Source organism: Triplophysa dalaica, chromosome 25, assembly GCF_015846415.1.
Source record: "Triplophysa dalaica isolate WHDGS20190420 chromosome 25, ASM1584641v1, whole genome shotgun sequence".
Classification (NCBI taxonomy): domain Eukaryota; kingdom Metazoa; phylum Chordata; class Actinopteri; order Cypriniformes; family Nemacheilidae; genus Triplophysa; species Triplophysa dalaica.
Genome location: NC_079566.1, coordinates 12,305,920 through 12,326,282, shown reverse-complemented (window position 1 = coordinate 12,326,282; position 20,363 = coordinate 12,305,920). Strand labels below are relative to the sequence as shown.

General features: G+C 37.6%; 1 protein-coding gene across 3 annotated transcripts in view; it reads right to left on the bottom strand.

The window, feature by feature from the left end:
• oxr1b (oxidation resistance 1b) overlaps positions 1 to 20,363 on the bottom strand; it is a 35,543-nt gene that overhangs the window by 7,067 nt on the left and 8,113 nt on the right. For 2 of the 3 annotated variants that reach the window (XM_056741402.1, XM_056741404.1), the window contains exons 3-11: positions 18,185 to 18,381; positions 10,719 to 10,798; positions 7,476 to 7,583; positions 6,794 to 6,910; positions 4,687 to 4,824; positions 3,670 to 3,854; positions 2,853 to 3,499; positions 2,044 to 2,215; positions 204 to 372 (exon numbers count right to left, since the gene is read on the bottom strand). In XM_056741402.1, the coding sequence (XP_056597380.1) occupies positions 204 to 372; positions 2,044 to 2,215; positions 2,853 to 3,499; positions 3,670 to 3,854; positions 4,687 to 4,824; positions 6,794 to 6,910; positions 7,476 to 7,583; positions 10,719 to 10,798; positions 18,185 to 18,381 (1,813 nt within the window). The remainder of the gene's footprint in view (positions 1 to 203; positions 373 to 2,043; positions 2,216 to 2,852; positions 3,500 to 3,669; positions 3,855 to 4,686; positions 4,825 to 6,793; positions 6,911 to 7,475; positions 7,584 to 10,718; positions 10,799 to 18,184; positions 18,382 to 20,363) is intronic. The other variant, XM_056741403.1, reaches the window with a different exon arrangement.

The window sequence follows — 20,363 nt, the reverse complement described above, 5'->3', positions numbered from 1 at the left end:
TGTAGACATTAGGGCTTAAATCAAAACAAACCAAATGCAGTTTGATTGATATTAATTGGAATGCACTATAAAGAAACTAGATTTTTACTTTTTTAACAGTGTTTTCTACATACACATGCAGCATATTAGGATTAAGAAATTTGGTATTTTAATTTAATCATATTCTGTTCTGTTTTAGGCTATCGTACCACAGCCGTTCTTACCTCCCAGTCTTTGTAGGTGATATCAGGCACTGGTTTGTCCAGGTGCCCACTTTCAGCCTCCTGGTTCTTTTTCACCACTACAAACCCAGGCTCCCGTGTCACTCCTCCCAATCCTTCACCATACACATCAGGGGTCCACTGGACAAAGAATGCATACAGGTGGTCTGACCTATAGGAAATACAAATGAGACATTTCATCAGCATTTCAAACATGTTTAGCTACTTCTCACTGTGAATTTGTAAATCACCATAACGTAACTAAACATTTAAAGCACACACTATAAAATAAATGATCTATAATAAAAAAACAGTTTAATTATTTATCCATTCCTATACTGTCATCTCACTCAAGCTAACTGCATGCGTGTACTCCGATATACCACTTTGCTCAATTGCTTTACTCAATATTTTAAATGATGTGTCAACAACATCTTATACAGTAGGTAATTGCACCATGTTGACAGTGATGAAACCTAGTCCTGTGGTATTAAAAGACAAAGAACAACCGATTGTTGGGAGACCCCTACTTAAGAACTACACACAAAAGCTCATACAAACAAGCATACAAACTGTATAAGTTCAGACACAAACATACACACACACACACACACACACACACACAAATGGTCCGGTCATGGAGGGATTTGGTCGAAAGGTTTCTTGGGGACAAAGCAGCTTTAAAGCTATAGCAAATAAACAAACATACACATAAAGTACCCTCGATAAGATGCGTGCTAGAATGCACCCAGAATACAGAAAAGTAAATAAATGGACCATTGCATTGCACCTCAAACACATGATGCGACCAGTCACGTATCTGGGTCAGACAACAGTGGGGCAGTTATCAGTCCCAACCCCTCCCATAACCACAAGCTTATGATACATTATCAGGCATTTAATTTAGGAAGCACATATCTCTTGCACACAATTTTATACTTGCATGGCATAAATCAAGAAGAAGTCAATAGTCGTTTGATAAAAGTGGGTGACATTGCTTTAGCCACGTAGAGGTCATGGGTTTGATCCCTAACGAAACGGCTGCTAATAAACAAATGATAAACAAATGTTCGACTTTGGCAATTGCGTTTGCATAAATGTACAAACAGATCCCACTGTCATTAAAAAGGAATAATATTACAAACTGCCTTCAAATAAGTATAATATAACTTTTGCAAGTGATTGCTCCAGGGAGAAAAATGTATTTATGCCTTATTTAGTTTTGAGATGAAACATATGCAGCATGTAAATCTCTCATAATCGGTTTTAGTGAGGCTGAATAGATGTATTATACAGAAGCGAAAGATTCCAGATTACATAATGCTTTGAGTACGAGCGTTTAGATTAGTATGTCAAGTAATTAGATTCGGTCATTCAGTGTCTATGGATTAATCCAGTTTCTTAAAGGCACTAGCATGACATAGAAAATCTGTCCTTGGAAAACTCTTATTAGGGCTTTAGATCACATGTACATATGAAATGAAGGAAAATTAGGGGAATATAATTTAAACAAAATAAAATAAAAAATTTCAAACCCGTATGACTTTCTTTCTTCTGTAGAACACAGATGATATTTTGGGGAATGCTGTTAACCAAACAACATGGTCCCTATTGATTTCCATAAACAAAATCACTAAGACATTTCTCAAAATATCTTCTTTTGTGTTCCACAAAATTTTGATTCGATTTGAACAAACATAGGGTGAATAAATTCTGGAAAAATAATTTTTTGGGTGAACTAACCCTTTAAACCCCATAACTATTCTAGACCTGGGTCCAAAGCAGTAGGTCAGTAAACAGACAACATTACATTTTCGTCATCCGAGCGGGAAACAACACTAACCTCTCAGAAGGAACGGCGAACCAGTACTCGTGTTTCCTGTCTCTCTGGGCGTACTGCTGCATGGACGCGCTGGCGTGGGAAATAAAGGTCTTCCGCATGGCCCTGCCAACCCGCAGACACAGGAACTTATGCGATTTGGACTTCCGCTTGGACCCTGAAAACAGAACAGAGTCTGCACCTGTTTATTCACCGTTCTATCAGAAGGTAAAATTGAGGCATTAATCTTGCATGCTACTTTATTCATTTAGATTCAAGTGCAACATCTTGATGCATGCTTGATACAACGCTGGCTAAATAAGCTGTCATGTTGAGTGAGATGAAGTTGTTAGCGTGCTGGAGAGGGTTTATTAAATGGTATAAATTCAATCGGTGGAACGGACGAGTCAAGCAATACCCACAGAAAACTGTGTTATTTTTTGGGCCAGAACCTCATCAGAGCAGAAATATTACAGAAGTGACAAATCAGATCGTATGTAAGCTGACATTTCAACATACTTTCTGTTCTGTAATATTATTAAGGATTGTATATACTTTATATTAGCAATATCAACAGGAAAGAGATGGTGTGAGAAGGTTAAACTGAGAAATACACTCATTCTGCGTGTCAACATAAATCAACATGAAACACAGCATCCGCAACAAATGAATTGCGGAGGATTTTTTAAGAGTTCAAGATTTGTTATTATACATTGTTTTTATGCACAGTTATTTTATTAAATAGATTACAAGTGCACAATAAGGAACACAAATTTTGGGAAGAAAAGTCGATTTTTAGGTTGACTTAAGGAAGTATTATGGGTGTAGGTTACCTTCATCTTTACTTTGTCCCTCATTTGCTGCAAGCTCATTAGCAGGTAAGTTCTCATTGGTCGATCCTTCTTTCTTTTCATTGGTCGATTGCATAGTACGAGCTTCTGTGCTCGTCTCATCTTTCACAGAATCTTCGGCTGCTACAGTGTCCGAACAAAGAGATTCAGAGGTGGTACGTGATTTGGCCTCGTTCACGGCCTGTTCCCCAGCTACATTTTCCAGAACATTCCCTGAGATCTCATTGGATAAATCTGTTGCACTTAGACTCTGCTCAAAACCAGTATCCTTTAAACAACTTCCCTCCATTCCTGCATTTTCTGTCACGCTTTTAAAATCTCTTTTGTTAGCTGTTGAAGGTTCTTCTATCACAGTGGCGGCCTGGTTGATGGTCTGCACTGATTCAGAAGATGCTCCAGAGGATTTTATTTGCTGAAGTTCGTCAGATGATGTTGCGGCAGCATCATCGCGGACGGGAGAAAGTTCAGACTCTGTGAAAACGTCTTCGGACAGTGAGGCTTCTGTGCTACGAGGGGCTGTACTGGCGCTGTCGTTACCCGTCTCGCGGATGCGATGTGCCGCATTGTTTAGCCGAGGGGCTCTTTTGAGGTGGCTTACTTCGGTCACAGACGGCTCCAGCTCCAGATCTCTGGGTTACGAAAGAAAATGGATCATGTTTTCATATAAAGCCTAAACATTTCAAAGCATGCTTATTGACAAAAGGCAATATTCAGTGTAAATACATTTTTGAAGAAATTTTTAGAGGCAACTCATTACCACCTGTCTAAGGTGGAGGGAATTTAGACCCCAGTTACTTACAGCGGCACAAGCTCTCTGATCCTGATGTCTGTGATCTCCCTGCACATGGCTGTCGACTGCACCTCCTCCAGAGGGCACATGATGCCATACTCCTCACACCCTCGCTCCTGAACCAGACAGTCTGATTTATGGGGGTCAAACATAATGTTGCTTGGTGTGACCAGCAACACACCACTGACTATACCCTAAAAAACGGAGAAAGATGGACAGGAACTCATCAGTGAGGAAAGAACACATTCTGGATTAGAAAAGTGAGGAACAGTATCAGAGACAGACATCTGAGTTTTGTCACAGTGTCTGAAACAAATTGGATGAAAGAATTGTGCCCTATTTGTGTTATTTAGAGGTGAAATCAGTGCTCGAATTGAAGGGGGGCTGGGAGATCCGGGATCCCCCCATAAGGCATAAGGGCCCCCCTTAAGACGTAAAAAATGGACTTTGGGGGTCCCTCAGATATTTGTATTGGAGTAATAATTATAATGACAAATGTGATTAAATTCATTCAACGGATAAGGTTAATTTTGTCAATTAATTATTTACAATAATTTATATTAAGTTTGTTTCAGGGCTAGTTGTCATGTCTCTTTGAATTTGAAACACCCCCCCACACGTCTAAAGCGCAGGACAGAAAAAGAAGCCTGTTCTTCTATGTTAGCCTGTTTAAATATAATAGTTTATAGTTATAAATATATTGTGTATTTTGTATCAATTGTATATTGTAAGACTAACCCCCCAGGGGTTAGAAGGTTATAAGCCCAAGAAGGTGAAATAATCTTAAATTTAAATTGATAATAAATTAAAGGAAGTGGAAAATAGATAATGGAAAATATGGATCATAATGGAAGAAATGTTTTCAAATAATTACGCTGTAGAAACATATTTAAAATAAAACGTATTTCAAGTCGAATAAAATAAAAAACATTTTTGAATTATATTAAAACGCTCATTGTGAAGACATTTATAATGACATGAAAAAGTTGGAAGAAAAATGAAAAGAAAGCGCTTGAATTAACTAACCTTGCCATCTGTAATGTATTTGCAGTTCATTTTAAGAAACTTTTCCGTAAGCGCCTCTTCCTCCTCTGAGGTGGATGACACCACTCTGGCAGGCCGTAAAGCTGGGGTGTTTTGTCTCCTGTGGGCATCATCTGAATCCTGTGGCGACGATAGAAAAACCTTAATGAGCGATAGCCCTCGCCACATCAGACTAAATGTGTCCAAGCCCTTAGTTCATGGTACACACTTTCTCACCCACAATGTCAGCACAACAAGGAGGCTTGAATATAACAGCCCATTAAAACAGAAGCTGAAAGCTTTAGAGTGATTCCTGGTGTAGAAAAGCTGACATCCAGAAACACGAGAGACCGAGGAAGGTTTCCTAGCATGATGCTGTAGAAGTTGAGTTACAGTCAGCATCTCTGTGTGTTTGTAAACTCATTACGGTACATGAGGGCAGGGAAGCGATGAAGCAGTTGCTGACACACCAATACGGATTCAGTGATCAGGATTTTTCCAGCTTGACGATACAGATTCAGGGCCCTATTTTAACGATCTAAGCGCATGGTTAAAAGCTCACGGCGCAGGTGCAGTCAGGGCCGAATCCACTTTTTCTAGTTTAATGAGTGATGGGTGTTTTTTGGGCGTAACGTGTAATAAACCAATCAGTGTGTCATCTTCCAATTCCCTATAAGAGACTCTCGCCATGGTGGGAGTTTGTTGGTGGAAAAGCTGAACGCTTCTCAATCGAAGAAACTGATTTGCTCGTACGCGAAGTTACACATTTCAGTTCCTCAAACTAGCAACGTGCCAACAATGCACCTGAACACACCTCTTTTTTAGACCACCACCCCCAAGGGCGCACAAATAGGGGCAAATGCATTTGCTATATAAACAACGCAGCGCAGGACGGGTAAATGAGAACTAATTATGGCTGAAACTAACAAAAACACTTGCGCCATATTGCGCCGAGTGTACGAAAGGGCCACAAAAAGTTATTTCCAGCTTGACAACACAGATTCAGTGTTTATTGATTGAAATAACTTTTACCAACCATTGAATCTCAGTGCATGTATTCATGATATTTGATGCCATTTTTTACTTAATACTAAAGGCTATTAGCATAATGGAGGCTATTAAGACTATTATAACAGGAATGTGTTTGTATTCATTGAGCCGTGTAGCCCAGAATCTCTGGCACCGGCAGCAAGGCTGTTAATTCGGGACCATATGGAACCAGAAATACACGCAGAGACACACACACTAATCCAACAGAGGTGCCACAAACCATTTGGCAACCGATAGCAGTCCAGAAATCAAATAAAGCACTTAAAAGACACAAGGACCCATGGGAGCTTAAAAGAAGCCGTTGTGATCTCTTAGAATGATCTTATTTGTCATCTTGTATCACCAACGAGGGACAAATTTATAGCCCGAGAAAATGCAGTTTGTCTGTATATAACAATTATTGGGATCGCTGTGTCACAGCGGAAAAACAGCAGTGTACAAAAGGGAATGATAGACTAGAACACAGACAGAAAAAATTTACTATTTAAGAAAAGCACATTAAAGTACATTAAAGAGGATATTTTGAACTGGAACTCAAATAACTCCCAAAGCTGTTGAACAAAACCAACCCCTGGAATACCGCAACTATCCATCTATACAAATATATTAGCATTGATTCATTACAAATATGGTAAAGCATTTGGAACTTTGGCCAAACACGATCGAGCACGCTCCCTTCTGAAGAGCAGGTACAAATTAAACCTACCCAAAGTAAATGGGAAATAATTGAATCCATGTAAAATGCAAGCTGTGCAAAGTGCACTTCTATTTCACTTACATGCTCGATTGCATAAATCAAATTGCAAATTTCATTAGTGTGAAATCATGATCCACGCCGTTTCACTAAGTAAAGCAGGTTTAAAATTGAATAAGATGTGATTTCATGGACCTCAACAGAACTTATCACGCTAATTCCAGTTTTTCCTTATTCATGCATTACAGAAACACCAAGCTGAAATGACTGTACAAGCTTACAAAGACGTTTTCTTCTTACAGGACAAACATAATCCTGTACAATTCTTATTAAAGGTTACAGATGAAGAGGCAGGATGACGCTTACCGTGGTGGCCTTCTCCAGGTCGGCCTCAGAAGAGGTAAGAGAGAGGGGGCTGATGGGACTGAGGGATGGGGAGCTGTCGGCACTAGAGATGTATTCTGGATCAGGAACATACAGCACCTACGCCACAAGATGTATAAAAATGAACAAAAATGAACCCTCTGGTTGTTTAAAACCTTATTATTTAAAACCAATTTTCAGTTCTGGGACATCTTTCACTGCCATACTAGGAAAAAAATAGTATATTTTTTTGTTCTGTTGAACACATAATGAGATATTTGAAGAAATTAAGGAAACAAAGAGTTCTCAGGCAACTTTGACTACCATTTCATTCTTTCTACTATGGTAGTCAATGCTAACATTCTTCCAAATATCTTTCTTTGTGTTCAAACAAATTAATTTATAGAGGTATGAAATTACATGAGCGTGAGTAAATGATGACAGAATCTTTTAATGAACTGTCCCTTTAAGAACATTGGGAGATCCAAATCATTCTCATGTAAAAGTCAGTTTATGAAAACCATACATTACACAAATTAAAGTGTGAGAAACATCAGCTAGTTTATTCCAATAAATTATTTAATTAACATTGTTAGGAACTAACAAAACAGACTTGTTACAGTGTATAGTAGAGAAAGCACAGAACTATGATTTAAAACCAAGACACTCTGTGTGAATACGACACCTTGCCAGGAACCACAGCACGAGAGAAGAGTTTATTGAGCTGTACGAGCTCATTGGGGGTGGTGTCAAACTTCAGCGCAATGCTGTTGAGAGTGTCCCGTGACTCCACCTAGAGGTGAGACACAAAACAAACATTACATCTTCTGGTCCTATTCCAGGTTCAAAATCCAGAACTCTAAATTAAGGTATATCTGCGTCTAGTTAACATGGAATGAATAATTATATACATTTGCAGATCCTCATAGTCATGTCACATGTTTTTTAACTGTTTCATTATCATCCCTGTGCAATTTTGTCTTTATAAACATAGTAGTTGTGTCCAGAAAGATCTGCTAAGCTTGAAAGCTTTTATGAAGGCTGTAAAACAGACACACAATGACAGTTGTTTGCTTTGCAAATAGCATTCAAGAAGCTCTATAATCTTCACATGTTAAGCATACAAAGTGAACACATGCTGACATTCTGATCTGCTTTGAGAAGTAGATTTCTAAATGAAGAGAACGTCTTCGTTCTGATGAACACAGAAAAAGATATTTGGAAGAATGCTTATAACCGAACAGATCTTGCTTCCCATTGACTCCCATAGTAGGAAAATTACTTCTGTTGAACACAAAAGAAGACATTTTGAAGAACGTAGGATAGCACTTTTGACTATACCATTGTATTGTTTCCTACTATGGGAGTCAATGGGGGGCAAGATCTGTTTGGTTGCAAGCAATCTTCCAAATATCTTTCTCTGTTCATCGGAACAAATACATGTGTGCAGATTTGAATGTGAGTAAATGATGACAGAATTTTGGGGTGAAGTTTCCCTTTAATGCAACTAGTTATAGTTGCAGAAGTTTTGGTAATTCCCATGTGGCATGTCACCAGATCACTGGTTCACGGTGTCACCTGATCCAAATCATTGATTTTCATTGGGTATCACTTTCAGCTCAACAGACTGATATAAATAATTGAGGCCCATCTCACTGCCTGCATTCAATTCAATATCCTTTAGATAGACCCTTCATTGAGAGATGGTATCTACTGATCAGACACACACAGTTACCATACTAAACACATAGACAACAAAGAGAACCACAAAAGATCAAAAACGTGTGTATCATGATATGCACCAATATAAACATCAGATGGTCCTGAAAAGTTCAAGTATGATTTTTCACTTCCAAAGTTCCAGTATCAACTGACCAACGAAATCAACTAACAGAAGTGCATGGATCCCCATAAAGCTTGAGGAATAAGTATAGTGTGTTGGGAGAGCTTCCTCTAAGAACATTGATTGATTGAGACAGTCAATCACTGTGGTCACAGGGCCACAAATCACTCTGATCGGTTAGTGTGGATGTGATTGTGTGCAATTACAGGGGAATAGTGTACGGTTTCACAACATTGACAATGAGAAAGAGAAAGGTGTGGGGGAAGAAAGGTTTCTTGCCAGCTACAAACAGCTCTTTCAAATACTGCTATGCCAGTTTCATAGCAGATCTATGGTGACAAGGAAAAAACACTTGGATCTTGTACAGTAGTTTGCTCATGCTAACAGTTTCGCCAAAACTTTGGCATGTAAGAGTCCATTCACACCATATATGATAACTATAAATCTATTTGTACTGATAACAATATAAGCATTCAAACCAAGGATGATAACATTGTTTATTTTAAACTTTAGATTAGAATGGATTTTGATTGGTTGTAAACATTTTATCGTTCATCAGCTTGAGAAAAATAACCGTTATGAAAGTGATCCCAATAATATTGTTCTTCTGTATTTTTATCGTGTGGATGATGCATTAGAACAATTTTCAAAAAATATTTTATAGAAATGATTTTAATCCTTGGTGCGAACGGGCCAGTGAACTTGTCCTGCACTATTTAAACGACCTGCTGAGACATGAGGCAATTTTTTTTTAATACAATTCAGTTAATGATTTATTGTTGGGTTAAGTTGCTATATTTTGGATCGCTAAAGAAAAACATATACTGTCTGAATTTAACATATTTGATTTAATATTTTCTAATTTCAATATCAATTTAAACAGGATTACATATTGATAAAAAAAATTTATGCCATCAAGCATTTTGAAAGGTGGGGAAAACTTCAATCTGTAATTCCTGATCATAATTTAAAGGAATAGTTCACCTTCAAAATAAAAATGTGTCATTTCAAACCTGTATGACTTTCTTCTGCAGAATACAAAAGAAGATATTTTGAAGAATGTTGGTAACAGAAAACCATTGGTCCCCATTGACTTGCATTAGTTTTGTCTCCATACAACAGAAGTTAATGGGGACTATTTACCAACATTTTTCAAAATATCTTCTTTTGTGTTTTGTAGAAGAAAGAAAATCACTCGGGTTTTAAATGACAACAGGGTGAGTAAATGATGACAAAACTCACATAATTCTGGATTTTTTTTAAATATGTATATTTTTACCATTGCTATTAATACTAGATTCCTCCAGATTTAATTCTAGATTTCTCAAGATTTAATGTAACTTAATACTATTATTTTATTTTATTATATAAACAGTATAACAAACAGTGAAATGCAAATTTGGTTAACTTTGTAGACTACAAAATATAGAATACAAGAAAAAATATTAAAGATCCAATTAGGTATCAATTAAAGTAAAGTATAAGAACAACATATGATTTCAGACTATTACATATCATTATGGTGTCATTATGGGGATGAATATAAGTTTCATTTTTTTTATTCTAAATTAATTTAAATGATCTTCTGCTTCATATACGCAAAGACTCAAAAAGTCGCCGTTTAATGGATGTTCAAAAAGTAGCAGATCTTTCTTTGACTCTCTCCCAGCATCACCAGCAATGCCACTGTTACCATGGAGAAAGTCACCACCTGATTTAAGGTCATCTCAAGAGCACGTGGGAAAGCTCTCTCTCTCTCTCAAATCCCTTCATATGATAAATGTGGGAAAGAGGTTTATTTCTGAGAACAGACCATAAACGCTCACACAATAAGAGTCTGTTAACAATGCATGTTTCCTATTTAAAGACAGCAGGGAGGCTTGCGTGATAAACAGCATTAAAGTCCAGCATCACATAATAACAGCACAGTAACATCAATCATACACGCTCAAATATACGTGCCAGAGCTAATTACATGCATGCGGTTGTGTGTACACACACTCCAGCACAAACACACACAAATAGACGCGCCGGTGCAGTATGTAAACAGAAGCACCTGGATCAGACAGAGAACCTAATACTCACCACGTACTCCATGGTGCCTTTGGGCCTCTGAAAGGAAATCCGCCGAACATCTTTCAGCGTGTTTTTCTTCTGTCCGGTGTCTGAAAGTAAACGAGGGGTAGAGCGTGTTACACTAGTCATGGTCCTTCTGTCTCTTCTCATCCTCTCTGCGCCTTACACAGACTGTTTCCCCCCCACCCCTTGTGTTTGTTCGTCCGTTAGCACCAGCCATGGAGGAAGCGAGAGAGAGAGAGAGTGAGGGAAAGAGTCTGCAGCCCAGTCGGCTCGTGTGGGAGTGGCTTCACCATGTGCCCGGTCTATTGTGACATCTCCACTGGGTCCCAGCGATCAGAAGCTACCATGGTGATGTTTTGGTGAATGGTTATACATGTCATTTGTATGAGCAAATGTATCTATCTAGTTGCCTAACTGATGCCACATGGTAATGTTTACGTTTGGGAACACCAAGCTTTATAAGATCTATATCTAGTTTTGGAGTTTGAATTAATTTGGATGATCCAAAACCCATTTAAGACCTGCACTTAATGGAAAAATGTATTATTTAGATACACGTACACATATACCCTCCAAGTGTTTAATGTGTGGCATATTTAGATGGTTTCTTTTTTCTGCATAGCATATGGAAAGACAGCCAAACGCTCCATCTTATTTTGAAAAATAAATAAAAACAGAGTGTCTTAAAGGGTCGGGTTACCCAAAAATATTCCTCAAAGTATCTTCTTTTGTGTACTGCAGAAGAAGAACAAACAGACTTTGAATGACATGAGGGTGAGTAAATGATGAAACGATGTTCATTTTTGGGAAAACTTCATAATATTTTAATCTTGAACCATATGGAATCCTTTCAAAATGTGCGACTCAAGTCAGTAAAACGACATTATTTGGAGAAGCCACCTAAAAAAAAAAATAAGAATTTACAATAACAATATATCACTTTCAGAATAAACCATTATATCAAACACATAAATAGTCATCATATTATAAATGCATTCAAATGAACACACCCTTCTTCACGGTTCACACAAAAGCACTGGAGAAATAGGTTTCACACATTCAGTATACAAAACATACTGAATTTGCTCATAATTCCCAAATCTTGGAATAATTTGACATGAGATCATCCAGACATCCTGTTCTATCTGCTCAGGACTAGTTCCCAGTCTCTCATTGTCTTGGCACCTTTGGCCATTACTGGTTATTTTTAGTAGACGGCTCCCAGCACTGGCGGAAATGGCCCTCTGACTGATGCCCATGAGCAGATGTCCTTCACAGACGCTAACCAACAGGGGTGAAGGGTCTTTGGGTGAGAATAGACCGTGTAGGGATTTCATGTAATGATATGTAATGTGTCCAATTAAATGGAGCATATAATCAGAGTTAAGATATGCTTGAACAGTACAGATTGGTTAGTTGGACCAGAACTTCATAAAATATGATCTTTGAAATTTTTGGAAATCTGATATCACTGCTTGACACCTTGTTGTAATTTTTTTTTATTTATATGATAATTGAAAGTATGTTTTAAGATAGGATGCAAGAACGTATTTTAACCTGCAGAGAAGAACTTAAAGACTATCAAAGGTATGAAGAACCATCTGACTGTCCAAACCCTAAAGACGAAAGAAGATTCAAGTGCTGATTAAAGTCATTCTCACTCAAGGTATAATAATGTAAAAACATCCTACCAGGAGTGTTTGAAATGCCAGATGCACACTTCATCTAAAATGAAACACCAGGGACTCCGTCAAACTACCTGAACACGGCATCTTGAATATGCTGAAGATACAGCGTTCATTTTATACTGTCACACCGAGACCAATTTATACAGCACTGTCCCATTCCTCCCATAAATGTGGCGTCGTAATGAAACTGCAAATGCCAGCAGAATAGGAATTAAACAATTGCAGAAACCATTTCTCCTCAGCAAGGACTTTCTCTTGCTCTTTTAAAATGAGTTGGATATACTAGGTAGATTCCAACATTCACACACCAGATGTCTGTTTTACTGTATACGAGCACAGTCAAAGCATCTGTTTTCTCTCGGTTAGACTCACTAGAGACGAAAATGATGTGGGATGAAATGCGTTGAGGTCAGCGATGAGAAACACAAGCTCAGCAGTATGGTGTCTCTTGCCATCATCTATCCTGTCACCTCGCAGGAAAGTGAGGAAGCTTACTTGGATTTATAATCCACTGTCAGTCAAGCGCCTGTCACTCGGAGAAATGTGCACACCCGAGTGGCTTTACAGGCTTTACATTTTCTCAGAGAGTATAGACTGATTTTTACAGAACGTACGGTCGGAATGCATTAGCACATCAAGAAAATGGACTGAAATACGTTTTTTATTTTCTTATAAGTGGTACTTGGTGTGATACCCGAATACCACAAAAACTAGGGTGAGCTCTTTTGACTTGTCAGTAAGAAACCATCTAGTAACGCCCTAGCAACCATCTACAATCTAACAAATGCTCGGTTATTTTCAACCCGGCGTTGGGTCTAAAATGGACAAACCTAACCGGTGAGTTAAATTAAACCAGAAAATGTGTGTTGTATATTTGACCCATCAATGCATTGAAACAACCAATCATTTTGTGTTGAAACAACCAAGCTTTGGTTGGTTTGTTCCTTTTTGACACAATGCTGGTTTGAAAATAACCTAGCATTATTTAGAGTGTAGTAGCAAGCACCTAGTAATGCCCCTAGCAACCACAAACCAATGTTTCAAAATAACTCAGAAATCCCCTGCAAATCCATTGCAACAATCGTGTAGAAAAAGGACACCCTAGCAACACCCTGGTTACCATTAACGGCACCCATAAACAAACATAACATTCAGAACACCGTAGCAACACCCTAGTAACCATCCACGGCACCCATAGAAACAAACATCACATTCAGAATACCCTAGCAACACCCTGGTCACCATTAACGGCACCCATGAACAAACATCACATTCAGAACACCGTAGCAACACCCTGGTAACCATTAACGGCACCCATAAACAAACATTACATTCAGAACACCATAGCAACACCCTGGTGGTAACCATCCATGGCACCCATTGAAACAAACATTACATTCAGAACACCATAGCAACACCCTGTTAACCATCCACGGCACCCATAGAAACAAACATCACATTCAGAACACCATAGCAAAACCCTGGTAACCATCCACAGCACTTTTGTTTGGTCAAGGTTCACTCACATTCACTTCTGAAAAGAGAAAAAATATAGATTAAAAAGAATACTTTTTTACAATATAATGCAATTACATGTAATATACTGAACATTTGTTTATTAATAAATCTATATTTTAGTCCTGAATGTTCTAACATAAAATTATTCGTCTTTGACAGTAATAAATTAAAATCTGTGTAAATTGTAATAAAGTCTTTTACATAAATCTATAAATCAAAGTGCAAATTGGAGAGTTTAAACATTGGTGGGTGATTTATAAACAAGGTCAAATTACTCCAGCCCGAGTATTACAGCCTCACATCTCTATTGCAATGAATCTGTGATATATGCCACGTAATCTGCTGAAACTGCAAATTGTTCAACAATTTATCGTTCAGTTAGTCTGCTTATATCCGCTGTGCAGAAGTTTGCAGCTTTGACATCGACAAAGAAATCTTTAAAGAAAAGATGACTTGATGGCTAAACATCTTTATATGCTTTAAATGTAAAATTATTTTAACCGTGCATTGCTCTCGTGCATTATTGTGCGATAGCAGACTCGACTATAGCTTAACAGGAACATAACAAAACAAGCATTTGTCTGCTGGCACAATGCCTGGTAAAGGGTAAAGCCACATGCACTTATATATCAACTAATAATCTTTGACAAAGGACCTTACAGTACATTAAAGACATCACAATTTATACACTAATGAAATGTTATATAAAGTATAACTAGGTCTGTTGTGTAATCAAGCAGTCCTAATATAACCGATAAAAAGACATAATTGCTCTGTTCAATGTTTAATAACTCTCATAAGCAGCTTTGATGTAAACAGTACAATGCATTACACCCTCTGCTGGCTCAGCTCAGCAATGCACTGTTACCTGCTCAGAGGATGAAAAGTGCTAACCTCATAAATGCTGCATAGAAATTCAGCCACCATGACAAAATCTCTTCGTAATAATCACAGTCACTGTTTCATACAGCACAAGATACAAACTCCACTGCAGAATTGACTGAGAACCCAATTTCCTCCACTGTGCTAGCTTCTTCTCACATAATGAAATATTATAACAGGAATCAATAATTCATCTCCATTTATTTATTTAGTCACTAAGGAGCTGTGTTATAATCAAGATAAATGTACAGTCGAGCGGTCATTATCACAAAATAAAACGCTTCAGGGTGATACAAGATATGGGGGTTTTCCTTTGCGGTAACGACTGGCTGACTGCACATTATCCCTTTTATAACATAAGTTGATTTAGTATAAGATGATGGCACAATGCTTTAAAACAAAGAAAAAATCATCCGGAACAAAATATGGAATGCCAAAAATGAAGACCACTTCGATTTATCTGAAATTACCATTCATATTTGTGTTTAAATCAAATTATAATTTCTGCTTCATTCCGTAAAGTAATGACAACATTTCTCACTGATTCCAAATAAAAATACACTGTAAAAAAAATGAAGAAAACGACCAGAGCATTTTCCTTTATTTACAGACATTTACATTAATGCTAAAATGCAGTTTAATGCAGTGCAAAATGTATACTACAGGTAAAACAGCTGTAAAAATAAATTCCCTCATTTTAATACAGTATATTGTGCTCTATTTTTATTTACAACTTTTATTATAACTTTTTTTATTTACATTCTTGCATGTTCAAAAAATGTGAAATGGCACAAACTGGCATATTCATGTTTAAACAACAACATACCATTGTTTTCATGTATTTTACGAACAGTTCGAAAGTAATTATTTAATCAGAAAAGTCTTCTTTTGAATCATTAGTCTTTGCATTGTTATTCACATTACTGTTGGGTGATTGGTTTTTGCTTGAATTCAACAGACGTTGGAACGTAATGGGCACATTGTGTGCAGATATGCTGGACACTGGAGTGGTCTCTTCATTTTTTCATGACCTGTACTGATATACATACTACAGTATAATACAACAAACTGAGTAGTGACCTAAACACCTTCTCTGTTTTTACATTTACATTTATGCATTTGGCAGACGCTTTTATCCAAAGCGACTTACATTGCATTGCACTATACATTTGTTTCTGACTATGTGCAATCTCCTGGGATCAAACCCAGTCTTTTTAAGTGATTTTTTACAGGACTCCAAGTTCATTTCACTTTTGCTTGCACATACTAAAAGTAATTCAGAGTGGTACCGTTGAATCTCTAATATACACACAAAAGCTATGAAAGGCTTTAAAGGCAAAGCGGGCAGACAGCACTGTAATTTTCTTTTAACCCTTAAGCTTCCAATAAGAGTGCTCAGGCCAGACGCATTAAAAACTAGAGCAACATTTAGGAGCATTTAAAAAATCTTACAAACCTCCTAATTGGGAAGTCTCAGTTTAAAGACACTTACATGAATTAAGATGCAACATTGCTTAAGCCTGCTTGCAAACGATAATTTACTAATTTGTAATGATTAAGAGCCTAATTAGTCAGATTTAAGACATGCAATCCGCTAGACCGGCACAGATCTAATCTAAAGGCTTTGATGAAAAGATTTTCTCCACAGACGGTTGATTGGGAGAGACGCCCTAACGCTAGAGAACTAAAATCGCAATGGCTGAGTCATCGGCCTCATCCGTCCCATGAGACAGATCCAGAGCTGCCCGACTGGCGTCAACCCCACCCTGCAGGTAACACTGGAAAACATTAGCAGTCAAGGAAACAGGGCTGGGATGTCGCAAGATATTTCCTTTGGGAAAACTCTTGCGGAGGTAATTACTGTGTGTTAGCAAAGTTAACCGATCTTACCGCACTGACAATTAGGTATAAAACAATGCACACATTCACCTATCTGAGGACACAAGAACACAGATTCACAAAATGTCTTTTTACAAATACAACAACCTTAGTTTAAAAATAGTGCTCCTAGGATGGCCATTAAGAAGGTGCATCTTTTACACCCATCTTCAGGAGAATACAGCCGACAAAAAATGTCTTTAAGGATGAAAAGAGCCAGATTGGCTGGTAGTTTAAACTTTGGCTGTCTCTGTGAATTATTTAAAGTGAACTACCTTGCTATCTATTTTTCAACCATTTGGCCTAGAAAACGCAGAATTATTCATGAAACCAAAAATATACATTAGCTAGAATTTTGTACCTGACAAAATTTTCAACCAACTTCTAATTAACCAAGAGGTGAACCAAACATCTTTTTTTGCCATTTGGGCATCTACCTAAATCGTTTTTAATTTGCATTTTTACGATGTGTAATACACAAAAACAAATACAAGTATCCGTTTGAAGTAACAGTGAGAGAGATTTACGAGGCCGAATATGATCACATTAAGAGTTAAGTCTAAAAACTAGAGCACCTGCTGTGACTCAGAAGTAATTACTGTAGATGTGTGGAGATCCAGAGAGGGCTGAAATCCTCTCTTCTCATTACTGTCTCTTAACACAAGAGCAGTCGCCCAGTTCCTCTGCCAACACAGGATTAAGCACAACTAAGAAGTCTCAGTGGACTTGAACTATACTGTTCCCCTGAAAAGATCTTGCTAGCACAGTGCATATTAGTGTCCATCAAATAATAATGACATATTGGTCATTTGAGGCTAGGCTATTTTCACTCGTTTACTTAAAAACCCACATTTACGGCATCAGTACATTGTAAATGGTGACTTCATAGACCTGTGTTTTTACTAAAAAAGAAAAAATGGTAACACTTTCCTTGAAGCATGTATGTATATTGCATTATGAACAGATATTAAAGGGTAAAATGCATTATAATTCTTCATAATGTTTGTTGTAATGCATTATATGTAGTTGTAAAGAATAACTTAAAATGTGTAGTGCAACAATGAATTGCTTAGTGTTATAATGTATTAACTGTAATAACAATTATTTATAAGGCATTACAATCCATTAAAAGGTCAATTACAAAGCTTTAAAACTACTTTAATAATGCATTATAGATACATGCTTCAAGGAAAGTGTTACTGAAATGGATTCCATCATTCACTCACCTTCACGTCATTCCAAACCTATATGTCTTTATTACTTCACCAGAACAAAAATGAAGATATTTTGAAGAACGTTAGTAACCAAACAACACTGGACCCCATTGACAGTCATTGTATGGACACATTTCTCAAAATATCTTCTTTTGTGTTTCACAGAACAAAGAGTCATATCGGTTTCGAATGACATGAGGGTGAAAAAACGATGACTAATAATCAGTACAAATAATTGTACTGATATGACCTTGTCATATGTTACATATGTAATAAAGAACAGCTCACACACCGATGGTATATCCCCGTTTGAGTTCTCCCCGGCGAGGAGTGCGAGCTTTCTGGATGTTAGTGGTGTTAATCTCCTTCTCTTCAGTTATGGGGGCTCTAGCCATTGATGGTAGGAGGGGTGATGCCAGCGGGTCTTTGAGGAGAGAACCAGCATAACCTTCATCAGGGATGTCCACAGACTGCGACTTTTTCTTTAACCTGATAAACAAGAGAAAAAAAGCACTGAATTCATAGAAGGTACACTATATCAAGATTAATTGGATCAGATAGATGTGAGAGTTCTTTATTGTATAAAATGTTTAAGAAAATCTTTTTTCATTTTAATCTTTTAACATTATTTTTTTAGATGACGAGTGTGTTCAGTCATTTTGAAACTCTTAACCAATACAAAAAAATATATTTAAAGGTCCATTCTGTAATTTTTTCAGGATCTACTGACAGAAATACAATATAGTATATATAACTATGTCTTCAGAGGTGTATAAAGACCTTTCAAAATGAAGCTTTATGTTTTTAGTACCTTAGAGCTATTTCTATCTACATAAATTGCATGGAAATGTTTCTTAAAGATGCTATCTCCTTCAGCAAACAACCGAAAACGAGAAGACATCTTAGTTCTGTGCAGCCACCATAGTCATAGGGAGGGGTAGAGTGAGCCATTGGTTGCAATTCCCAACCTCACCACTAGATGACACTAAAATGCTGCCAGGTGGATTCTGCACACTGGTGGGGGTTAAGGAGATCCCCTCATATGATTGTAAAGCACTAAGGGTGTACAGAAATACACAATAAAGCGCTATATAAAATGCCACATAATGCAATTCGCAACCTCACCACTAGATGTCGCTAAAATCTCCACAACACTCCTTTAAATGAATGGCCATCATCTTACATTTACATTTATGCATTTGGTAGACGCTTTTTTCCAAAGCGACTTACATTGCATTTTATTTATACATACATCTGCAATAACACACCGAATCAATAACTTACGTATTGCATTCTGCTTATTTCGCAAAGTAGCCCTTACTAAACATTTCCTTTTCATCTCCACCACAAACACACTAAAGAGTTCTGTAGGAAATGCTGCTTTTATGGACGTAGCCAAAGAACTAGAGCTCCAAAAGACAAGGACAGAGAGATAAACCGACCTAGATTCAGACAGATCAGTCCCGCTCATTCACCCGCACAGTGAGCTCAGGACACAAAACTCCAGGACAGAAATGGGACAACACAAAACCCAACACTGCGACACTGAGACAATTCCGCAGTCCCGTCACAAGAATTAACCATCAACCCACAGACAAAGCAACTTCTGCCTCCCATGTTAAAGCTTAGAGGTATGTATATAGATTGTGAAACCTGTGAATGTCTACTGTTCCACAAACCAAAACAGGCTGTGTAAGATATTGCTGTTGACATTGGCAAAGCCATCTGTGTTTCATCGTGACAGCTCAATCACCAGCATTTACTGCTCCCAGAGCGAATCCTAAAGACGCCATAAATCCTGAACTTATCAGCTAATGGACTCGCTCTCATTTACAACATGCAAATGTCACAGCGAATGAGAAACAACACCACAGGAAGCTTCTACTTGAAGCATTATCACACGGTTTATCAACAGCGTCCCGGTAACAGCGGACCTAAATAGTGCAGGTTCAATAACTTCTGTACATGGCTGACAAGAAAAGAGACAACAAAATAAAAACAGGCTGACACAAGGGAAAAAAGTTAATACAAAAACGAACAGAAAAGAACAGAAAAATCCATTTGCTCATAAAACCAAGCATGCCGTGTACATTTACACAAAAAAAGGCTCTGCAATTGCTTTGCATGGAATTTCGTTCTAGGCACTATTCACAATGTGAAAACATTTTGCAGTCAGCTACCTATCAACACTGGCAGGCTAAAAGTCAAGAATTCCCACATTGCGTGTAAATGAGCCTATTTAAATGGTGGGCATGAAACTGAGCTCCATCAGGAAAGGAGTGAGATTTCTCCTTCACAACTTCAAGGACACGAGAGCCGCATGGTAACACAAGTTCAAGGGTAATTTTCAATACTTGCATACAAATTCTGACTAAGCCACTCAAAGTATCCTTCAAAACCAAAAAATTCAACAAATGTTACAAAATCCTTTAAATTGTCCCCATTTAATGACAATTATGCAGAAATTACAA